General features: G+C 46.1%; 1 protein-coding gene across 1 annotated transcript; it reads left to right on the top strand.

The window, feature by feature from the left end:
• Positions 1-422: 422 nt before the first annotated feature.
• On the top strand, positions 423-23,272 carry TH (tyrosine hydroxylase). Its single transcript, XM_010396568.4, has 13 exons — positions 423-533; positions 4,978-5,187; positions 8,217-8,391; positions 9,180-9,268; positions 9,484-9,551; positions 11,265-11,315; positions 12,099-12,244; positions 12,618-12,753; positions 12,887-12,956; positions 13,258-13,314; positions 13,897-13,992; positions 14,153-14,286; positions 16,561-23,272. The coding sequence occupies exons 1-13, from the start codon at positions 444-446 to the stop codon at positions 16,718-16,720; spliced, it is 1,482 nt and encodes a 493-aa protein (XP_010394870.1). The 5' UTR covers positions 423-443; the 3' UTR covers positions 16,721-23,272.
• Positions 23,273-24,341: the final 1,069 nt, after the last annotated feature.

Genomic DNA, 24,341 nt, shown 5'->3' with positions numbered 1-24,341 from the left:
GCTAAATCTCTCCCTTCCTTTTATTTCATCCTTTCACAGATCAAAATCCTTTCATGCAACTCCCAAGCTGGAGAAGCATATGTGTCGGACTTAAACATGCAATGAGAATGAACTCCATCCAGAAGTGGCGGGGGGGAGGGAAGGAGAGGAGGGGTAAATTAGAGTAGAAATCTTTTGGATGCAGGCAAACAGGTGGGGGATTGTCTGGTCTGCGAAGGCAGGGTGTCTGCAATCTTTGTAGCGATTAGATTTAATGGGACAGACACGTTTCTCTCCTTCACATCCCCTCCTCCTCTCAGCCCGAGGGGGAGAAAGGAGGGAGGTGGTGATGGGGAGGTGGCAGGGGAAGAGAAGATTTGAAAGAGTCTTTGACGTCAGCCCTGCCCTATAAAAAGCTGGCAAGGAGCTGGAAAGCAGACAGCAGAGCTCGTGGAAGAGCAAAGATGCCAACCCCGAACATCTCCACCTCTGCAGCCAAAGGCTTCCGCAGGGCGGTGTCGGAGCTGGACTCCAAGCAAGCCGAGGCCATCATGGTAAGACAACCCTACCCCACTTCTTTCCCTCCCCCTCCAAAAAGCACAGCCTCTTCCATAGCTGTAGGCAGAGGCAGGCAGGGATAGATGGACCAACACTGCGTTTGTGGGACTTCCCCGACATGGGCATGTCCAGGCTCTAGGCTGGCAAAGGGAAATTACTCCAGCAGTTCTCTCTACATACTGATACATGTGAAATGAAAACATTTAAGGGGGTGAAAACTTGAAATAATGAAACCGCCTCAGTAACCAAAAGTAAGGTGAATAACCCACAGACCTAAGGCAAGAATAGCAAGAAATCCCCCTGTGAAAGGCAATTTGAAGATCTTAATGATTTCCAGGTTTCAGTGCGTTAAACTGCAGAGATTTCACCTGTTCTAGCATAATAAAAAAAGTGGGGCTGTCATTTCAGACAGCACACAAGGCACAGGAAGTTTAACTACTTTGTTCATGGCTGCTGTATCCAGTTTATCTCCCAGAACATCCTTCCCCCTTTTCTGTTCCCAGTCCTCCTTGATGCGTTCTCAGCCCTGTGTTTAGCCCAGGGGAAGCTTCTGCACAAACCCGATCTGAATGTGTCCGGAAAGGGAGAGGAAAACTTCTCCCTGAGCTGTCAAGTGTCTTTAGAAAGCCAAGCCTGGCCAACCCATTGGGCTGGCTGTAGGGACGGGGACATTTCACCTCCTAACCTCAAAGCCTTGGCAGGCAGGATGAGCTTGAGGACTTCCAGTATTGAACGGTCCTGTGAGGCAAAGATGTGGACAGGCTGAAGGCGACAATGCAGCCAGTGGCAGTGGGTGCACCAGGAGAGGACCCTCTTGGGATGCTGGGCAGGAGGAAACTTAGGAATAGGATGGGTTAGGTAGCAGATGTGTTTGGCAGATATCTTCAGCGTGACTCCAGCAGGTCACTTTTAGACCTCCCCATTTCCCTCCCTTGTACCTGCTGCCTTTTTCACCCACTCTCCTCTTAACCCTCTGCCTCACTAAAATCAACCTGTACATTGGCAGGAAGGTGTTTTGGAGAGTGGAGTGTGCGGGAAAGGAAGGGAAATATTTAGGAAGCAAGGAGGTCAGCTTGTTTTCTCTAATCAATGGAAATCAGGGAAGGCTTCCCTCTCACACAGTCCTTTTCATTCTGGCAAAATAATGAACACTTGAGTGGCCCTTGAAAACCTGATATTTTCCAGGCAACCTGTAAAATCAGTATTTGAGATGCTCACTGTCTGGAGAAGTGAAGAGTGTTTGGCTATTACACCCTCTGGGGTGCTGCTCTGTGTTTTATGAAAAAATGGGCCACTGAACATAAGGGCCAGAGGAGTTCAGGTTCAACACGTGGGCTGACAAGAGTAAGGCAACCTGCTTGGTGTCAGTGGCTCCTCCAGCCTGGAGGATACATAAAACCTTAGCCTGTGTTGGTCTTCCTTCTTTGAATGAAAATTTTCAGAAAAAGGAAAATCACAGTATTTAAAACTTTGCCCTGTGAGGTTCTCTCTGAGAGTTGGATGCATGAAAAGCTCTTTTCTTAGCTCTCACCTGGCACAGGAGATCTCCACAAACCTGTTGCTTATTTTGCTAGCTTCTACCAGGCAAGAGGCATGACTCTGCATTTGTTCCTGACATCACATGTCCCTGGCCCTCGTGTTGTCACTGTGACCGTGGCTTATCTGCCACACAGCCCTCACCCACCATCGCACCACCTCCGGCAGGTCTGAGGTGTTCCCTTGCCAGGGGAAACTGCAATCTGGGGGGGAAAGCCAGACCTTTGCAATCCCAGAACTCATCTACACCAGTGGGTATTTTACGTGTCAGCTGGGCCAGACAAATACCAAACTCAGTGGAAAAATCTTTGGTTACGTATTAAGTTTTTCTGCTGCTAATGGTTTTTGCAAGAGACCCTGGGACTGTAGCTGGGGCAGGGTTTGGTTACAGAGCCAGGCAGGAGACAGCCATTGGAGCCAAACCAGCAGGAAAGAGCACCCAAGGAAACAGGGGTGGGACATTACTGTCCCCAGTCTTTACAATCCCTCCTGATTGCTGCAAATAATGAGCCAGGGAAAAAAACCAACAAAATAGCTCAGAACACAGTATTTTTAATAACAATACTCAGACTGGGCACTCTGACTTGCAGCAAATTCAAAGAAGGAAAAATGAACAAACCCTTCATAAGAGGTGCAAACTAACCTTCAGAAGAGGTGAATGAGTCAGGCCCTGGTTAGGCAAATAAATGCTTTGTAAAATCAAATTACAGTTCTCACTGTAGCCAGATATGCACTCAGGGAGCGAGTCTGCAAAGCAATTCAGAAATACCATATAATGGTGCCTTTGGAGGAAAGGAAGGCATTTATCATGAGATCAGTTTGGCTGTTATATATGCCACATTCCTAGTTTCCAGCAAAAGGAGATAATACCCCAATGAGCGTAAATGTGAGGGGTAGAGTTGAGGACAATGAGATGGGGAACGGGCAGCCAGGCAGCCTCCACCTGGCACAGGAGGCAGCAGGCAGGCAGACCCCTCCCAGCCCTCTTCTCCCAAGAAAAATTTGGCCTTTTTCTGCTTTGTTTTGATTTTTTAAAATTTACCCACCTGAACTATGCCATCATGGAGCTAAGGAACTTACAGAACCCCTCAACAGGGACCAAAGCCCCCAGTCCTGCCTGCCGGGGGCCACCCAGTCCCAGCACACGTTTGACTGCTTGAGTCAGCCTCTCCTGGTGCAGCTTTCCAGTCACCCAACTGTGGCCTTTTAAACCCCACACAGGTGGATTTTAACCTGATTTACAGCCTAAATATGGGGGTCTAATTTCCCTCCTCTCCCCTTCTCCAACCCAGAAGTAAAATCCTGCTGCACCTCTGCACCTCGGGGCACAGTGTGACAAAGCACCCTTAGGTAAAGCACTGCATGGCTTGGGATGGCTGTGGAACTTTTCTGTGGCTGGCACAAGGCTGTTTGCCCTGCTTATTGCAGGCACTTTAAAGCAAACACCAGCTTAGCTTAAAACACTGTAGTGATGGAAAACACACACCTAAAGCTGAGCACATGCTCACAAGATTTTTAAAGTTGTGGCTGAGGTCCCTTGTTAGAGGTCTGCTCTCTTTGGGCACCAATACCACCACTTTAGACAAGCAGCAGCATTCACTTATTTCTTAGAAGGTGCTCTTCTGTGCCCTGAGGAATAAAGGGTGGGTCAGCAAATGTAATTTCAGAGGGGTATCTTTACTGAAACGGGACCGGATAGAGGTGCGTGGGCTGGTGCCTCAATGTGCTGAGTTTTTGAGGTTGCGTTTAAAATGTCAGCTTTGCACCGCTAAAACATCCAAGAGGATTCTCCCAGGAAAAATAAGTTATTGATAGCAGGCTTTGAAAATCAGAGAGAAAATAAACTTAGTAGTCAATCAGGCTGTCTTTTAGAAGGAGAACACTGAGTTTTCGCAAGGAAGGGAAAGCACAGCTAAGTTAGCATGTATCTCTTTTCTAAATATTTTCAATGTAATCACAGGGAAAACTGAAGCCAGTCCCACTCTGAGTCCTTCTTCAGTGCTGCGCCAGGTTTCTTGTAGCAAGTTCTGGGGGTTTGTCGTCTGGTTTGGGTCTTGAACACAGAAAACTGGAACCAGATGCATAGCCTCTAAATAGAAAACTGGTTGTAAAAAGACCAAGAACAAATAAGTTGGTGTATGAGCTATTTGTATAACAAAAGAAACAACAGTGATTGAAATAGATTGTAGTTCACCATAAATATAAACAGGTGTCCTAACATGACCTCAGGCACAGAGTTGCATTTTAGGTTCAATTCCAAGTAACAGAAATCTGCAGGAGTTTGTTGAGACAAAACAAATCTACAGATGAGTGGGAGGAATTTATTTCCTGAGGTATATGGTTGTGGTTCCAATTACACTTCAATGGATAAGCATCCACTTAATGTCAAAAGTAAATGTCATATTGGATCTTGGGAGCAGTTTTGCTAAGCTGCCCCACTAATACACCTGCAAACAGTTCATGTTTTCTGGCCAGGCCACAGCTGTGGGCTTCAGCTGTCCCTCACAAAATATTTTTTCTCAGATGACTTCAGGTTTATCTGATGCCTCTCCACTTGAATTCATCAGACACCCGAAAACCACATAAGATCGTTTCTGATTTTTGGTTTTTTGGAGGCTATTGAAAACTGTTGCTAGAGTAGGTGAGGGGAGAAGTCCACTCTCCAGTTATGCTAAAAAGATATTTTACACAGTTTTCTTCCTAAAGCCCCACATTTCTAGAAGTTCAGTTCTAAAACTTCAGTTCTCATGAGCAGATCTTCCTCTACAAAGCCAGGCAAGTCAGTCCAGCTTTTCCCTGCTTCCTCTGCTGAGGCATATCAATCACATCTCATCCTGCTACTGGAATGCCTCTGATCTCCTACATCTCCGTGAGCAGTGTTATTTATTTCTGTTCTGCCTGCAGTCTCCACGGTTCATTGGAAGACGTCAAAGCCTCATTGAAGATGCCAGGAAGGAAAGAGAGGCTGCAGCTGCAGCTGCAGCCACTGATGCTGCAGAGTCTACAGAGACCATTGTATTCGAGGAGAAGGATGGGAGAGCCATGCTGAACCTCTTCTTCATGCTCAAGGGAGCCAAGACTTCACCGCTGTCCCGTGTCCTTAAGGTATTTGAGGTGAGTACCCAGCCTGTTGTGTTGTACTCAAGGAACACACTTCAGGTTTCATGACTGTGCTGTGAGAAGCATCACTTGAGCGTAATAAAGAAGACGCAGACTAGGTCTGCCTACTTCAAATTACCAGTTGATTGTCTGATATCCCTGAAGTTGTGCTTTGCTCATGCCCCTGAGTGCCCTCACTTGCCATCACTAAGAAGCAGGCATACCTCTGTCTTGCAGTACTGTTAAATTCTGGGATTAATTCTGCTTAATTTTCAGTTTCACACTCCAGTCCACACCCTTATGACTGTAGTGTACTCTGACAGCCCTCCCCACTGCTCAGCACTTCAACTTCAGTTGCAGGGCTCTGATTCCACATTCAAGGCAAGCTGTGTGCCCTGCCTGTCTACAGACCAAACTCACCTCACTTGTGGGTCATTACCACACTGGTCCTTGGTCAAACAGCTACGGAAACAACTTCGCCCTGGGTGTAAAACTGGTATACTGATTTCAAAATTACCTCTCTGCTTCAAGGATTATTCTGATTGACATGTTAAAGGTTCTGTTGGTTCCCCTCAGTGATGTATCCTGTATATGCCTTTAATACCAAGGAAAACTGATAATTGAGCTTTTTCCTCCTTTGCATTATATAGGATCTCGGTGCCATGAATGGAAAGACTGAGATAAGTGCTGCCTATTTAAACGGCAATCCAAGCACGACAGCTTGCATTCATGTAGTGTGCTTTCATCCAGAATGATCCAAAAGTGTTTTGCAAACTGAGGTCCTAAGATGCGTTTTATCTATGGTAGCTTAATTTCATTGACTTCAGCAGTGAGAGGAGAGGACAATTTGTTCCTATTAATCAGTCACGTGGCTTGTAAGGGGCCTCTGGAGGTCTCTAGTCCAACCTCCTGCTCAGAGCAGGTCCAGTCACAGGAGGTTATTTGAGGCTATGTACACTATCTGGTAAACCCGCTACTTAAAAACTGTAAACTTACAGAAAGTGTGCTTGGGGGATAAGTATTTCCCTGAAATCACAGGGCATTCTAGTTATTCATTGCCCATTTAGTATTACCTCTGATAATCTTATGAAAAACATTTAGATCTTCAGCAATTACAAAACATCTTGCTTCTCCTCTAAGAGGACTGTTGCTAGAAAAGTTGGTTTCTGGGCAACGTATGGCTCCTGTCTCAAGACTAAAAGAACCTCTATGACAAACTTTTCAGACAAAACCCATGTGTTGCCATGATTGGGATCTCCTTCCCAGAAGTGCACAGATGCCAGATAAAGTGTGACAAATCCATGAGTGTAACATTCAACAGACTGCTCAGTGGGTATGGAACAGATGTGTAAGCTCTTGTATTTAAACTCTGTAATTTAAACAATTCTCAAAACATCAAGCGAGAAGCTGCCAGCAGCTTATGTTCAAATAATGTTTGTTTCTTCCTGGAGCAAAAAAGCTCTTTGAGCTTGTCACAGAGAGAGCTTTAAATATAATAAAAAGACAAGCATGTCAAGTCCCGACAGAGGAAGATTCATTTCCCAGATCCCTCTGGCAATGCAGGTACAAGATATGAAAGCAGACGGGCATAATGACATTTGCCTCATCATGAACCAGGCTGCAGGGAAGCTGTTTTCACTCTTCTGTATGTGTTACATGAAGCTGAAGCATAGGTAATGCAATCATGGCTGTCAGATTAATGCAAAGGTATCGATTGTTGAGGGGACAATGTAATAGCGAAGTTGGTAGGTACATTAAAAAACACCATCCTAAATTTAATTTACCTGTGGCATTGCATCTGTTCGTTCTCATCTTTTTGCCTCTGATTAACAAAAGAAATCATGTCCCTTCCTCTATCAAAGGTCTTGCAGGGACTTTGGGAAGGTTGGGTCATTGCCTAGGGCCTTGGACTTGTACTGCCAATTTTCACTGAGCTAAAGAAAATACCCACAAATTTACCAGGGCCCTTTGGAAGACTATAGACATCATTTTGTCTCCTTATTCCATGGGGGAGCTCAGTTCCCATAGCGAGCCCAAATGACATCCGTGCCGGTAGTGAACCCAGAGCAGCGCTGGTGCGGGAGGGCCGTGGCAGCCCCGGCGTTCAGCACCACGGCCAGCGCCGCGCCGCCGGCCCGCCCGGACCGCGCCCGCCCTCGGGACCGCGCCCGCCCCTCGGGACCGCGCCCGCCCCGCGGGACCGCGCCCGCCCCTCGGGACCCCGCCCGCCCCTCGGGACCCCGCCCGCCCCTCGGGACCGCGCCCGCCCCTCGGGACCCCGCCCGCCCCTCGGGACCCCGCCCGCCCCGCAGCCCACCCCCCACAGCCCCCGCCAACACACGCCTCGGCAGCCGCTGGGACGGGAAAGGAAAGGGGGCCATGAGATGTGGCGCTCTGCCCCATCAACTGCCTCTCTTGATACGGTCTTCTTTGCCATGGTGGAAGTCTTCTGTTGGTAGTTATTGAACAGCCCCGGTGTTTGGGCAGAAGGGAAAAAAGTGGAATAGGTGTGTTTATACGGGAGGCAGGTGGGGGCATGAAGAAAACGACAAGAGGGAATCCATCCCAGACTGGGATTGTTCAGCGTTGACAAGAGAAGGCTTCAGGCTGACCTAACTGCGGCCTTCCAGGACCTGAAGGAGGTCTAGGGGAAAGATGGGAGAGGGGCTTCTTACAAGAGCATGTAGTGACAGGACAAGGGAGGATGGATTCAAACTGAGAGTAGGTTTAGGTCAGATATTAGGAAGAAATTCTTTACTGTGAGGGTGGTGAGGCACCGGCACAGGTTCCCCAGAGAAGTTGTGAATGCCCCATCCCTGGAAGTGCTAAAAAGATCAGGCTGGATGGAGCTCTGAGCAACCTGGGCTAGTGAAAGTTGTCCCTGTCCATCGCAGGGAGGTTGGAACAAGACGATGTTTAAGATCCCTTCCAACCCAAACCATTCTGTGATTTCATGTGTCCATATGGGCATCTTTGAGTGGTACCAGAAGGTTTTTCAAACGTTGCTTAATGTAGTTTTTTTTTTTCTTTCCATGTCTCAAAAGACATTTGAAGCTAAAATTCACCACCTGGAGACCAGGCTTAGCCGAAAGCCCCGTGAAGGGACCACTGAGCTGGAATACTTTGTGCGCTGTGAAGTCCACAGCTCTGACCTCAACACTTTCATTAGCTCCATCAAGAGGGTAGCAGAAGATGTGAGGACCACTAAGGAAGACAAATGTAAGGAGCTTACAAATATTTTCACTTGTGCAGAAAGGCTGAGCTCTCCCTGTAGAAACAGGATGGAGACTTTGTTATTCCCAGGGAAGGGAAGGGAAAGGGCTGCTCTATGCTAAATTTGAGCAAATCAGAAAGAACTGCCTCTGGGACACCTGAATCCTGAAAGTAATTTCCCTCCTTGTCCTTTTCTCAGCAGACTCCATTGTTCATAGCCCATTCTTCTGGTAACAGATTGAAAAAATAGAAATAAGAGATTGAATTTCATGCTTTGCTGACACCCCTCCTAATGAGCTCTCCATTCCTACTCCAGCATTTTATATTATAAATGCAAAGTAGTTTCCTACCTACATGTCGGGGCCTCTGTACAGATTCCAGTGATAACCTACAAGACACTTCCCGTGCCATCCTGTTCTGAAGATAGGATGATTATTGTAAAATATCCCTAGAGATCCCTAGAGATCTATGACCAGCAGGACCTCTGGGTGTTTTTTTAATGTGTCTCTTTCAGTAAAATCTAATTTTCATCTTCTTTAATTTTGTCACAAAATACTTTGCTGAGAGATAGCCAAGGACGTAGTGAAATGCAGATCATGGCATTAGACATGACTCTAGGACAAGAGCATTGAGATAGCAAAACTACTGCCTGGAAGTAGCTGTGCCATGAGCTGCTCGTTGTATGTGTGCATTTCATACACCAGAGCAGGTGTGTCTTATTCAGCCTCACAGCCCCTTCTCATTAGGGGATCTTCACTTCCACAGACAGACTGTCACTTTCTCTCTCCCCACAGTTCACTGGTTTCCCAGAAAAATCTGTGAATTGGACAAATGCCACCATTTGGTCACCAAGTTTGACCCTGACTTGGATCTGGATCACCCGGTGAGTCAGTCTGTGTGTGCACCCCCTCATGCTGAACTCCTGAGCCGTCCCACAGAAGCAGGGAGCTAAGAACACCTATTAGTGCAGCTGATCAGGGAACTGCAGTGTGATTGCCACCTTGAGAGACATCTCTCCAGCCAGTGATGAGCTTTCCTGGGTGAGAAATTTTAGTAACTGATTAAAAGTCCTGTCTCTGTTCCTATTTGTCACCACAGGGCTACTCTGACCAAGTATACCGCCAGAGAAGGAAATCAATAGCAGAGATTGCTTTTCACTATAAGCAGTAAGTCTCCTTCCTAACATCCATGCAGGGATAATGACATGTCAATGAACCTATTGGGAAGTCATTGTGCTACCTGTATGGCACTTCTCTTCCTTTACATTTTGTCTCCCCATTCAGCTTTTCCAGCTCCTTTTGTGTCTCTCTTCTCTCTTTGCATTCCAGTGTCTAATTAAAAACGTCTGTTGTCATTAATTCATACATTGTCAAGGGTATAGTAAGAATAAACCTCCTGCATAACAAAAGCCAGAGAGAAATCCATCAGGCCACAAACTTTGGTTGGAAATGTAGCATCTCTTTTAGAATGGCATCTAGTTTTGACTTCAGTGTTTCAAGCTACCCCATGCCCAGAAAATTTGTTCCAAGGCTTCATTATCCTAGTTGTGAAAAAATGTGGGTTTTATTTCTAAGCTGGAGTTCAATAGCTTTAGCTTTTACCCAGTGGATCATACATGCCTTTCATCTGCTAGATGAAATACTGCTATCAGGATTTTTTTTGCTATGAGGGTATTTATAGGCTAAATGATCTGCCTCCTAACTCTGTCTGTTAATTAAATAGATTCCAGGAGTGTTCTCATCATTGTCTTATATAGCTTTAAGACTGTCTTGTACTCCTACTCAATACTTCTATTCTGATATATGCAGTGATAGCACTCAGCCTGTTCACTACAACATCAAACAGAGCTCTAATATTCAGTTAGGTTTGTAAAATATTCCCAAGATCCTATGCAGTGACACTGCCTTTCACCATAGCATTCTCTCCCTCTGAGGGGGACTTTAAATGCTGAAACCAGACTACAAAAATTATATGGGTCACCTTCTTGAGCTTCCCCTGCAACTGGTGTGATCCCAGCAAGGGTTTCTGCTGTTGGTTTTCATGTACTTTGCCAATTTGAAGGCCAGAATATGGACACCGATGGTTTTATCCTGTACAAATAGTAAATGCACAGAAAGTCACGGTGCCAGAGGAAGAGTCCCAAGCGACACAGGGATAAATACTGTCCTAAGATGAGGCACCAATTTAAGATGTCTTCTCTAACATCTCACCTGCAGGTTAGCATTTATGAGCCACTGTGTAGCATCCCTTCAGGCATCCCTTCAGGAACTGTACTTCAGAATACATGATATCTCATCTGTCCAAATACAGAAAAGAAGGATTTAGGATATAGAGTTGCTAACTATTATGAGAAAAAGCAAAATTGTCAGTCTTCTTTCAGCAATGCCCATTTATATCAAAGTTGAGATTTGCTTTTCCTGCCATCCTTAATTTTATTGACAATACATTTTTTCTGCAGTTCAAATGCATTTAGTTTTCCTTATTAGCTGCTTTTATTTCCCAGCCACTTGTTCATTCTTGGAGCCATCAGCTCCTTGAAGTTCAGACTCATGAAATGAATTTATTTTCACAGTTTCAATTTTCTCCAGTGAAAACCTTTTTTTTTTTTCCCCTGGTAAATATTACACCTGCCAAATTCTTGCTCATCCCTTGTTCATTTATAATCTCTGACAAGACTCATGCTTTTCTTTGTGTCTATGTATTTGTTGCACCTGTACAAATGACCCAGTACTAAGGCTTTTTCTTTCCTGTCACCCCCTTGTTTGGATTTTAAAGAAGATTGATGAACATCATGCAGAGCTTCTCCAAAGTGCTTCCTTCTCAGAGGGAAGAGGAGCCTGGCTGGGGCTCTGCTCAGTAATGGTGCCTTTGCCTTGCAGTGGGGACCCAATCCCTCATGTGGAGTACACAGCGGAGGAGACAGCTACCTGGTGAGTGCTGATTTCATAACTGGTGCTGATTTCATTATTAGTGCTTCAGCACTAGAAACTGGGAATCAAAACCCAAACATCCAGGGCATGACCTCTTGAAAAATGTATCAGGAGTGCAAGCATCCTACTTAATGGCTTGTTATAAAAAACACATTCACACTGCAGCCCCAGGAATTCCCTCCGAAGGAGCCTCTCCAGAGAGCAAGGTAGATAATTTGGAGTCCCACTTCTCTAAGGGTCCTGACTTAGTAGCAGCCTCCAAACAAAGAGCAGTTGTCATAGCTGCAAGAAAGTAGGAGGCCCATGGTGAATATCTGTGTGGTACCTCATGGGCCTCACTTAGGAAAACACTCCCTTTGAACGTGATTTTTTCCAGGAGTGTTGCTGCAGGAGTGTTTCTGAAAACAAGGCCAGCTCACATGAGCTGAGTACACAGGCTTCTCAACAAGGTCATCTTCTTGTTCTATTGACTGTCTTCACAGTGCAGCTTCAGGACTTAACCTACTGGGAATATTTTAATTCCAGTTAATACCTTTTATACAGTCTTCTGACCTTCAAGTCAGCAGTAGGTCTGCTCAGACACAGCTGCTGCCTTTGCAGGTTCATTTGAATGTGTGTCTGTATGTTTACATACCTCTATCAATGTGCAGAGACATAGACTTAGGGAGAGAAAGGCAAAGGATATGGAGCCTAAATATATGAGTCCCTGACAGTGCACAGCCAAAGTGCAGGAGAGGACTAGACACATTAACCACTGAATGTCTGCCACCTCTCTTCCTGAAGGAAGGAGGTATACAGCACCCTGAAGAGCTTGTACCCCACCCATGCCTGCAAGGAGTACCTTGAAGCTTTCAGTCTACTGGAGAAATTCTGTGGCTACAATGAGAACAACATCCCTCAGCTGGAAGAGGTTTCCCGTTTCCTGAAAGGTGGGTATGAGCCTGGGGGACCCAGGTTCAGGGTCTGCTGGTGGGGCAACTACAGATGGGAAGCCTGAACCCAAAGGAGTAGTTTGTGAGCTGAAATTTGGGAGGAGAGCTGGTGGCTTGTGCACTGCCCACAGAGGACAGAGTTAGAGCCCAAGCGGTGGGGAGTGCAGCTAAACACAGCAGGCTGTGACTGGAGAGCAAGCCCACAGTCAAATGATCCCACTGAGCACCTAAAGAGCAGGCGTTGATCCCTAGCAGGAGCAGATAGATTAGGCCTGGCATAGCAGAAGCCCTTCCCTGAGTTTCCAGTGTTGGGAGCAGTGGCAAAGCCCGTGGGCCATGCACCTGGCACAGATGGTGTGTGCTGTTTCAGAGAGGACTGGCTTCCAGCTCCGGCCGGTGGCCGGCCTGCTGTCGGCACGGGATTTCCTGGCCAGCCTGGCCTTCCGCGTCTTCCAGTGCACGCAGTACATCCGCCACGCGTCCTCACCCATGCACTCCCCCGAGCCGTGAGTATTGCCTGGCCCCATGGCCTCCCTGCCCAGAGTGTCCCACCTGGTCAGCAATTACCCTTTCTCCCCGACAGACACACTCTGTCTGCTGCTGACTGTGTTTTCCTCCTTGCCCCGCTCTCCTTGGCAGGGATTGCTGTCATGAGCTGCTGGGGCACGTCCCGATGCTGGCTGATAAGACATTTGCCCAGTTCTCTCAGGTAAGGTGCTTATCTGCTTTCTCCTCCTTGAGAGGTCAGAATCCAAACCCCAGTGTTGCCACCTAAACCTTTCTTGCTCCTATTAACCATGATGTTCCAAAGTTCCAGTCATGGACCAAGACCCTAACTAATACTGATTCTGCAACAAAGTGGATTTAGTCTGAGCACGAAGTCCCAGCAGATTCCTGGCATGGCAGGGCAGCAGTATCTGTGGTCTCGAGGCAATAAAACAGAGCAATGAATGTATAAGGTCCACAGACCAAACCTGTCCTGATGTTTGCCCCTTCCCTTCTCTTCCTAGGACATTGGACTGGCATCTCTGGGAGCAACTGATGAAGAAATTGAGAAACTAGCAACGGTAAATTTTCCTCCTTGCTGGATGGGGGGCACGAACACTCCAGCAGTGCTTTTGTGGTATCAAGGGGACTGGTCCAGCCTGGTATTCCAAGACTGGCAGGTTCAGAGCTCCCACCCAAGCTGCCTTGCTCTTTTAGTGATGACTGTGCAGAGCAGAGATCAGTTAAAGAGCAGAGCTTGCTTGCACATTAACCCAATTTTCTCGGGCACCAGTAGTATCATCAAGCATCATATTTCCAACAGCAGCCCTGCTGGGACTCTTTGGGGTGGGATTAAATGACATCCACTTCCTTTGGCTCTCCCTCAGCAAGGTGACCAGTCCTGCTCCAAGGACACCGAACAGCAGCATCTCACAGCATCTGGGTGCAGAGGGAACAAGCCCAGGGACACAGACTCTCTGTCTTGGTGTAGCAGCAACTTAGTACTTTTCTCTGAAAGCAAAGTGTGGGGAGGGGACAAAGAGGCAGGTGCCTGTTCCTTTAAATAACCCCAAACCCTGGCCACGATGCAAGGGCTCAGAAGTGACAGGGAGATGAAGATGAGGAGCTGTGTCCCCCAGGAATTTTTCTTTTTCTTTTCACAGCTTTACTGGTTTACAGTGGAGTTTGGGCTCTGCAGACAGAATGGAATAGTCAAAGCCTATGGAGCTGGGCTCCTCTCTTCCTATGGGGAGCTCATAGTAAGTCCCAGCATAACTTGCCTCTGCTCTAGGCCCTGTAGAGAAAAACACCTTCTGCCTCTGTGCAAAGACTTTCCTCAATCTGTTCTCCACCTTCTCCTACCCCACGTCTCTCCAATCCCCTCAGTTTCATGCTGGAATTTTTCTGCTGTGTTCGTAGCACTCCTTGTCAGACGAACCAGAGGTGCGGGACTTCGACCCTGATGCTGCAGCTGTTCAGCCCTACCAGGACCAGAACTACCAGCCTGTTTATTTTGTGTCTGAGAGCTTCAGTGATGCCAAAAATAAATTGAGGTAGGACTGGGCAGTGAGAAAGACCCAAACAGAAGGACATTAAGGTGTTATATATTAAAACAGGGCTTGACATTATGGCTGCTTTCAGTTCAAGTTCTCAGAAGTGCTCTGAAAATTTTGATCAGGTCTTTTGAAGTAAAGCAGTTCTCCAGTTCCTACAGGGAACATTCTTGACATGAATGGAATTGTCCAGGGGAAAAAATGAACTTTTGCCTCCTAGGCTGATTAACATGGGTTAGTGGACCCCAGAGACCATCCCACCAGGGTAACTGGGTTTCCCCATCCCATGGGACTACAAACAGGATGATATGGGGCAGGTCTACCCACAGACATCTGTTCAGAAGAGCATTTTCTTGGTCATACCCAGAGCTGCCCACAGGAGGAAAGCTCAGTCCTTGGATTGCTTTGATTGACAGAGGAAAACTTTGCCTATACCATTTTTATCTTTGCTTAGGAAAGAGACAAAATGGGGTGAACATGATTTACATGACTTTACAGTTCCTGTAAGAGAGGTATTTAATACAAATAACGTGGTGAGGACTGCTATATTTCAGCTTCTGCTTTTATTACCCTCACTTGCACTGTTCATACAACCTGGAGTCCAGCTGCAAGCACCCGGGGAGCCTGTCCTCACACACACACGAGGCAGTTTTAAAAAAACCCCAACTGCTGCCTAATGAGTCATTTCCTTGCATTTAAAAAGGGAAAATGCACCACATACACAGCCAAGATTGGGCTAGAGGGTCTTGACTGTGACAAGCACTGTAAATGATCCTCTTTAAAGAGCTCAGAGACCACACAGATGCTACTCTATGAGGTGAAAGCACTGTGTCTTTTGCATTACTGACAGCTGCCACCACAGTTCTGACTATCAGTGTTATGCCTCGAGAAAAGCCTCTTTCCTCAGAAAGGACACACTCCCCCCATGCCCTTCCAAGCAGCCATGCCGTATCTATATGATTCAAAAGGTGTCAAGTGAGCACACCCCTTTTGGAGGGCAGGTTTCTAGCCATTAGCAGCTGTGCTATGAGCCATCGCTGTGGCTGATGGCATTAACGAGAGGTGAGCTGGACCTTGCCTGGTAGAACTGAGAGGAACCACATCTTTTAGGAGGAGGGCAATGTGAGTATGCAGAAACCCCCTTTGTTTGCACTTCTTTTTGTTGTTTTCCTGCCATGGCATGGCAGCTCCCTGCCAGGGCCAGCCTGCACCTTGGACCGTGTTTTCCCTTGGCCCTCTGAGCTGTGTTTTCCCCCAGATCCCTCCAATTCTGGCCTCGGCATGAAGTACCAGCTAGAGGAACATCTGTCTCCATCTGGGAAAGGGCTGCGCTTCCCCGAGCCAGAGCAGACCCGCGGTAGCCACAAGAGGGTAGCCTAAGCTAAGCAATTCAGGAGCGAAAGGGTGAAGCCTCAGCAGAGGCGAGGAGCATGCCTGTTGTTAGCGCTGTTTGTCCCCTCGTGTTCCCAAGCCTTTCCAGCATGAGACTGCAGCCATAAGTACCTAAATATAGATTTTCAGCTCCATATTCACACAGCCCCCAAACGAAAAAGCCCTACGTTGTCAAGTATACAAATCTTAGTGCTGGAAGTGAATGTGGGCAGCTTTGGGGAAACCCTACCCTTGATTTGATTTGCTTTCACTTGACCACGTACTTCTCCATTAGAAAAGCAGCAACAAGCTCTTGCTCTTGAGAGATACCAGGTAAAGTCAAGCTCATCACTGAGATCCAGGCTGCATTTGGCTTTGGGTGCAGCAGAGCAGCTTTGCTCAAGCACAAGGCTCTGGTGACGTTATTCTCATCCTCTAGCTCAGGTCTGAGCCACTGCCTGTCAAGTCTATCCTTAACATGCCACACAGCCAGTTTCACCCTCCTCAAGCAGAGATTAGTCAATAAATGCATGTCAGGAAGGATTTAGTAATATAATACGATAATACCACAGTCTTTCCCTGCAATTAGCTTCTAAATCTCCTTGGCACTTTTTGAAAAAGGAATTGCAGCAGAGGATGCCTGGCAGTGGCCATGGAGGTGACCAGTTTGATGTACCCTCCACTTTGGTACAGCCCACAGAAAGCCACAGTCAAACTCACGGTTTTCTGTAACAAACAGAAGGGATCTCAACCACAGCTATGACCCTGTGGTGCTGGAAAGGTGGAAACTCTGCCTAAAGGAGGCATTAACCTGTTGGAATCCTCCTGGGTAAATGCAAACGGGCAGGAGGGAGCCTCAGGACTCATCTCTCATACCCAGCCTTCTGCACGCTTCCCTTGCAGGAGCTACGCAGCGCACATCAAGCGGCCCTTCTCGGTGAAATACGAGCCCTACACCCACAGCATCGAGCTCCTGGACAGCCCTCAGATGATCTGTCACTCCCTGGAGAGCGTAAGGGATGAGCTTCACTCGCTGATTAACGCGCTCAATGTTATCAGTTAATACAAGAACTGAGCCATTTCCGTCCCCTCTTCCCTCCCAGCCCCCGACGTGCCCGCTCTGCCCTCACCTCGCTCCCAGGTAATTCCTACCTGTCTTCTCCAAACATTGGCACTGCTGCCTGTCACCACGCGACCCCAACAGCTTTCCACTTTTGTACGTAGGGCCAGCTCGGAGGAGGGCAGCGGGATGCACCCAAGGCCTGGTGGTTCTTTTGGTAGCTTTTCTACTGGCTGCTGGAAGAGGCTTAGCAGAGACAAAAAGCATGGCCAAGCTAAAAAGTTAAGTCAAGAGCTGTGTGCTAGGTTCCTGGGTGCAAGGAAGAGGAGAAAATCTACTTTATTTAAAAAGAAAAAAAAGACAAGATAATTTTTTTAAATTGCAATTTGAGAGAAAAATTTAATCTGTTTGGTTTTTTTTAATCCCCAAAGCAACTCTTATAGCAACTTCATGAGTCTTGTTCTTAGTTATTCTAACATCAGTATCACCTGATGTAGCTCAGGTGTGTGAATAATGCTATTGCTGGCCACTTCTGAGGAAGGTAAACATCTAGTTTGGATGCTCAAACCCAGTTTCATGCAGTTTTCAGTGCAGATATTAATGGTTTGATCTGACCCAAAGCTCTCAGTTTTCCTCCCCCTGCTTTTGCCCTTCTTATCTTCTTGCAGGCTGTCTCATAACTTAGCGGTTTGCTCAGAAGTTTGGCCCAAGGTTATGCAGCTGTGCAGTATCAGAGCTGGGCTTGGGATGTGTGGAGGCTGCTAAACAGCTGTGGGGGACAGCAAAGGGGAGAATTACACAGAGTTGTTTGCATGATCACTTATAAGATTCCTGTGTCGACTTTTGCCATCCTTATCCACAGTGTATGATTTTCATAATTTCCTCTTTAAAGAACTGCAAGACTTGGCAGTGAAGCTTTGGCTATTAACACGGCTAACATTGTTCTCCAGTGTTACTTCTACTGTGGCTCAGTCATAATAGTTTACAATCCATTACTCTTTATCCCATTTCAGACCTCCACATATATATGCTTAACCCCCAGTTCTCTCAAATTTTAACTCCTTAGCTACTGACAGCACTTAGTCTCCAGCCTGCTTCAATCTCTCCTTTCTGTTTCTTTTCTTATTTGACCCTTCCTCCTAAATTCCTCCTAAATTGCTTAAAAGGCCATTACTGAAATCAGCAGTTTGACACCAGGGCTAGCTGCTTTTCCTCAAGTTGTTCCTTCTCGTCGGATTTTCCTGTAAACTGATAAAACTACTGAGTTCATTCAGTTATTGTCATTTTAGAGAACTTTTTCCAAAGCTGCAGCTATGATTTCCCAATCTGGGTGGATCCAGATCATGAGCTGTAATTCTCAAGGCTCCCTTAAGAGCTGTAACAATTTTTCATTTGGGTTCTTCAGATATTACTACTAGATTAAATAGCTGGAGCAAACTATGCAAGACTAAGGCAGGCTAGGCCATAGTTTAGCTATCTAGCCATGAAAATCTTACTGGTGACTTCAGTAAAATAGACTAAAACAAACAAAAAAAGAAAACAAGCAGACAAGATGTAACAATAAGTCTGTATAGTTAATGCATGGGTTATGACCTTGTTAACAAGAGCAGTGCCAGTTTACTGGTCTGCAGGTTGCTGTGTCTCCTCTCCTTTGGTAGTGTGCAGCTCCTGGGTTGCTGCCCATGAGAGTAGCAAGGATGCTCCAAACCCTGCAGCAACGCCAGGCTCCTGATCAGGACCAGGCAGGAAATCTCTGTGGAGGCATTCGCTTTCTGGTCTGACCTCCAGAACTGCTCCAGAACTGTAAAGGTCTGAAGGTGGTCATCTCTAGGTCTCCAAAGCACTTCACAGTCATTATCTGCCTTCTTAAATATCTACAATTAATGCAATTCGTAAAAAGACCAAATTCATTAATATGGAATGAAAAGCCAACTTAGAAATCCTTGCAACTGCAGGAGACCTCAAATCCTCTGCCTTGCCTTGGAGTTTGCATTGCTTCTCCCTGACTCTGTCATCCACTGCATTTTGGAGGAGCTGTAGTAAAATCTGCTGTCCTGCAAAAATAGAAAATAAGCAAAACTTGCAGCATAACCCAGCACCATTAGTATGCAAGCACACAAACAGCTGTGCTGCAGCCAGGGGGAAGGTGAGCACCAGGAGGGCTGCACCCCCTTGCTTTTGGGACATGAGGCTGAGCTGGGGGGTCTGAGTGCGGGGGCTCGGGCTGCACAGGCGCCAGAGGTCCCTCTTTGGGCCATTTTCAGTGTCTGTGTTCTTGACAAATCCGTGACAGATTCCAGAATTTTTTGGCCCCTTAGGGGGACATCTGAGACACATGAACCCATTTGTATTTACTATTGCCCTCACCTATTTAATATCTTAGAGGATTTATCCTATTAGTAACTTATTAGACCCCCTTTCATTTTGTCTCTAAGGCTTGTTCCTTTGTATCTGTTTTCAAATACATTATTTGGCTCCTTATTTCATAAGCCATATATGAATTGGATCCTTGCTTTCTCCTTTTACCCATTTTTCTCATGTTGCTCCTTCTACCAGAGCATTGTTGCCTTCTTTATCTTGCCATAATATTTTAGAGCCTTAGACATAGGGCTACAAAGGGACAGGCTATCCAAACAAAATACGGTAGAGTTGTAAACCAATCCCTAATCTATCACTGCTTTTAAAGCTGCTGATAGCAAGGTTTCAGACCATTATTTTGGATATTGTCCTAGAATTTTCTATTATTAATAATCCAATTCCTTTCCTTCTACCAGTCTGGGTGATTGCAGGTGGTAGGGTATATACAGTCCTTGCTCAATCCCCTATTATGCTAGCTATTAAGACTTGAATTCTTCACTTACAACCGCCCCCTTCCCACCCCTCCCCCCTGTTCATCTTACCCTGTTTCAGGTGCTGTTCCACACCTATGAACAACTGTCTGTAACAGCACTGTTACAGTTCCAGCAGTTGTATTCCTTTCATGTGGGAGAACCTCAGCCTGTCCAGGAAAGGCATTCATTGTGGCAAAGAGATACTGATACCTCTCTTTAGTTTGTGACAGTTTATCGGGGTGATCCCTTTGCAGTGTTTGTCACAGTCCTTGGTTTAGCCAATGCAGTAGAGTTGGCAGCTTTCTTTTACTAGTCCACATTTGCACACCTTAGGCAGTTTTTATTTATGTCCTCTGTTTCTTGCTTCATTTGAGGCCAAATATTAACTCTTTGCACTCTCTTCAGAGTACCCTACACTTCTTTATGTAGCTCATTATGACAGTGTAAGATAACTTGCTCTTATTCCACTGGCCACAGTATCCATCCCATTTTCTATTTTTAGCTGACACCTGGTTGGGGCTGCAGTAAACAAAGTCTGAGTTAATTTATCTACTTGCTCAATAAATTATTTCTCAGTATTGCTTGCAGTCTTCACATTACTTCAGCATCCTTTACATATATTTTATTCCCACTCTCCCTCTAAGCTTGTAAAATAGAACTCCTGATTTCTTCATAGGTGTCCCATTTTGTGCTTGCCATTGCCTTTCTCCCCATCATGCATCCGATATTTTGTTCTATTACCAGACAGTAGCTATCTGTAGAGATGTTGTGTAGAGGGGTTTGTCTTCTACTGACAGCCTGTAAGCCCCTTGCCATGATCCTTTCTCTAGTTTGCCCGTTATTTGTTCCCTCATTCCACTGATAGGAGTGTGTTGGGTTGTTCTTCCTCTTTGTTCAAATGCAGCACTCCCAGGAGTGTGCAGTGCCTTTGGTTCATTCCTGGTTTCCAATAAAAGGATATCCCCATTAATCTCCATTTCTTCTCTTTGTGAGTAAGAGCAGAGGGGTACAACTGGGGTACAACTGCACTATTGAGGGGAAAAGCCTTGAACTCCATCACAGCCCAGACTGTCTCTAACCAGGTTTTCTCACGGCCAGGGAAATTCTGTCCAGCCACTGGAGAGGACTCACATGCTACTGGTATCCATTTTCCTCCCCTATTTCTCTGTAGAAGTGCTGCTCCCACAGTATCAGCTCACTTGAAATTCTTGTTATGAATAATTTTCCTTTAACTGGAAGTTTTAGTGCAGAAGCTTTTCAAGCAGCTTCTTTCATGTCAGATAAAGCACTGCCTCGATCTTTGCTCCAGCTCCCTCCCTGATTCTTTTCCTGTCATTTCCATGACGCTCTGCTGCTATTAGCAAAGATGGATACACTGCCATAAGATACTAACACAGCTATAGATATGCTGCCATAAGAAATTAAATTCTCTCAGCACTCTTCAGAGTTGGGATTGATTAGTGGGAGTCTTTATTTCACAGAAAGCTTAACTTTTCTAGCATTTATCCATCGTCTTGTTTCACCAGTTTCAGAGTCAGGGCATTTAACTTGAGGTTGTTTTAACTGTGCCATATTCAAGTTGACATTAAATCCCATTTGGTCTATTAATTTTAAAACTCAGATACATCTCTCTTGTACCTCTTCTTCTGTAGCTGCTGTTCCCCAAATATCATCACATAAGGCAATCTCTTTTCTTTGTCCCTCACACACATCACTCAAACACTTTGCTCACACAAGCATGTGCAGCAGGGCAGGTGCTCGGCCCTGTGGGATACAGCTAAAGATATATTGTTTTTCTCCTAATGGGAAAGCAGCTCTGTCAATTGCTTCTTCCCCTGCATTCTGCCATATGGAAGCTTAGTGTGAATCGTGGGGGTGCATTTGTGCCACCATCTCTCCTATTTCATCCGCTGTCCAAGGAGCTTGACTCAGACTCAGGGCTGCCAGGGACCACAGAGATACCTGTGCTCCACTGGGAGTGGGTGGCTGGTACATGGTATCATGTCCTGCTGCTCATGTCCATGACATTCAAGCAGCTGCCTATCAGTTTATTAAAGACTCTCCATCTCCCTCGAGCCTATGGACTGGTAGTGACTGTGCCAATTGGATCCTTGTTTTACCACCCTGCTGGGCAATTTGATTAAATGCCTATGGTGGCAAGATTAAAGGTTTATCAAGGAGGTGCCCAACGTACAATGGATAAGAGCTGGTGGAGCACACACTCTAATCAATTTACCGCTTAATCCCCATTTAATTCTAAATATAAGCAGTTTCTCTACTGTTGTGCTGCCTTTCAGTGGCTTCTTATCTGCAGCTACCTGCCTTGGGGTCATTTTTTTTTCATTTTAACAGCTACAGCAGTTTGATCTGCCATACCCATCTACCCCGGGACAGCATTTGGAGTCTTTGTGGGATAGGCTGTTATTCTCAACTTCTCTTTCTTTTCCCTTTTGCCCATATCATCCTTGAAATCTTCCTGTGATGGCTCCTGATCCAGTTCTCTACACCACTTTCTGGAACTCCAGCAGTTATTTTTAATTTTTGCATCCCAGTCTGCTTTTGCAAGTGTCTAATTTTAGCTTTGCATTTACTATGATCAGGTCCCTTTTGAGCTCTCCCTTGCTCCAGGGCGAATCACTGCACTATATATGTTAATCACTCTCCTTACTTCTGTAGTTTTTCCTTCTCTTTTTCTAAATTCATCTGATTCTCTAATTACCATTGCACATCCTTATTGCCTTTTTGGGCCACTAGATGGTATTCCTTTTGTAAAGACAAACTTAATTCAAGTCACTGGATAGACCTTTTTAAAACACAATTTTCCCGTTGACGCAGCTGATGTTATGATGTTGCCTTGGTATAGATTATTGCTGCTTCCCATAACAGTCCCACTAATAGAGGCAGTGAATCCTTGAGTCTCTTTTCATCCACTCTCCCATATCGGGAAACATTTGGTCTCTATCACCCATCGGCTTCCTGTGGGCTGGAGAGGCGCCCACAGCCCCTGCTGTAATCTCTGATATTGTTGGGATTTCCTGCAGCCCTCCAGTATTCCTGGTTTTAGTCTTTTTCCTGAGTTGTCTTGGATTTTTCCCATGCTTTCAATTTTGTCTTAAGGTATCCCTCAAGTATTGTGCACAAGGCTGGTTAGGTTTGTAGAGTTGCCTTGAATGAGATCATAGAATCATAGAATGGCTTGGGTTCCAACCCCCTGCCATGGGCAGGGAACCTTCCACTAGATCAGGTTACTCAGAGCTCCACACAGCTTGGCCTCAAGATCACTCAGAGAAAAAGCCTTTCAGGATCTACCCAGTCACACCCTTCACCAAAAGATGTTATCAATTCCCTTTTCCTAACCGTGGAGCAGATTTGTAGGATTATGTGGCTGCTTAGAGCTAAGCACGAGCTCATGTCCTTTGGGTGGGTCATGGGGTCCTTCATACCATTCCCCCAGACCTCACCAAACATGACTGCAAGTCCTATAAAAAGTGACTGGGGAAAGCCAAAGTGATGGGTCAGCCCAGGTTAAACTCTCCCCTGGATGGAACGCGGGCAGGCCAGGGAGGAAGAAAGGGGAAAAGCCTTCCTCAGAGCCAGGCCCCACCACCCCCTCTGGTGTGTGCCTGTCTCAGTGCCTCGCTGAGCAGTCTCGCTGTTGTCGCTGCTGCTGCTGCTGTGGGTGGATCTGTCTGTCTGTCTCTCTGTCTCTCTGTGTAAAGAAATATCAAACAGAAATATTTTTCATTTTGGAATCGTGCTGCTGCTCACATGATATTAAGAATAAAAAAATATATTTCTGGTCTAGCATCCTGAGTTTGACTCTTGCATCCTTCCGCTATCCATATTCAGGTCGGCTGCCTTGCCTGCAGGCAGTATGCAAAATCCACCCTGGAGCACATTATGGTGGAAGACCTGCAACTTGAACTTGTGCAAAATGTTTATTTGGGGGTGGAAAATGCTTTGCAGACGAGATGATCTAAGCCTTTCTTTGGCAGGATATTACCAATTGCACAATTATGCACAGAACAGTAGTTGGGAGGTCTCTTTTAAACAGTAAAACACCAGGGGACTTGCCTTCACTAAATACATTTTCTCTCAGCGTTTCTCACTATTTCTGTGTTTGCTGCATCCAGGGGTACAGGATGCCCAGGAACTGGGATGCACATCCAGAGACCAGAAGATATGCCCAATCACATAAGTGTTTCCTACTCCAGAGTTATCCTCATGTTAAAGGAAACTAATTCCAGTCACTACTGCAAGCTTGGCTTTTACATGAAAGCCAGACCCTTTCTCTTGTTAAAATCCCTTCCAGAATCATGGACAGAGGTGGATTAACGTATTGCCGGCACAGATCTGGGCCATGCATCCAGGCACCCCAGCACACTCTGAGAGGGAGTTTCCTAATTTAGGACTCCTAAGGATACCCTGTATCTTCACAGTGCTCGTTAAAGTGTTACAGCTGTAATGAATTCATCTTCATTACATGCTTGGGAGGTAGAGGAGTACTCTTGTCCCTGTAAAAAGCTGACAGATAAAAGGAGGCAGAGAATCAGAGACTCAGACCAGGCACAGAGCCGGAAAAGTAATTACATGCCTAAACAGCTTTGGGAAGAAGCCTCTAAGTGGCAGATCTGGGGCTTGAACCTCTGTCAGCCCCCTCAGGACCAAATCTTTCTTCTTGTGCTGTGGTGGTAGGGATCAGAAGAACTCAATTATTTACAAATCCTGTAGCCGCAGGTATGCGCACACACGCGCACTGCCTCCCCGGAGAGGGGAATTGATTCGGATAAGGC

Source organism: Corvus cornix, chromosome 5, assembly GCF_000738735.6.
Source record: "Corvus cornix cornix isolate S_Up_H32 chromosome 5, ASM73873v5, whole genome shotgun sequence".
Classification (NCBI taxonomy): Eukaryota; Metazoa; Chordata; class Aves; order Passeriformes; family Corvidae; genus Corvus; species Corvus cornix.
The sequence above is the reverse complement of the archived record's forward strand: the minus strand, read 5'-3'. Positions and strand labels throughout refer to the sequence as shown.

Coding starts and splice junctions, on each gene's coding strand:
- TH (XM_010396568.4), top strand. CDS start 444: ATGCCAACCCCGAACATCTCCACCTCTGCAGCCAAAGGCTTCCGCAGG. Junction 534..4,977: donor AGCAAGCCGAGGCCATCATG/GTAAGACAACCC, acceptor TTCTGCCTGCAG/TCTCCACGGTTCATTGGAAG. Junction 14,287..16,560: donor GATGCCAAAAATAAATTGAG/GTAGGACTGGGC, acceptor CTTCCCTTGCAG/GAGCTACGCAGCGCACATCA.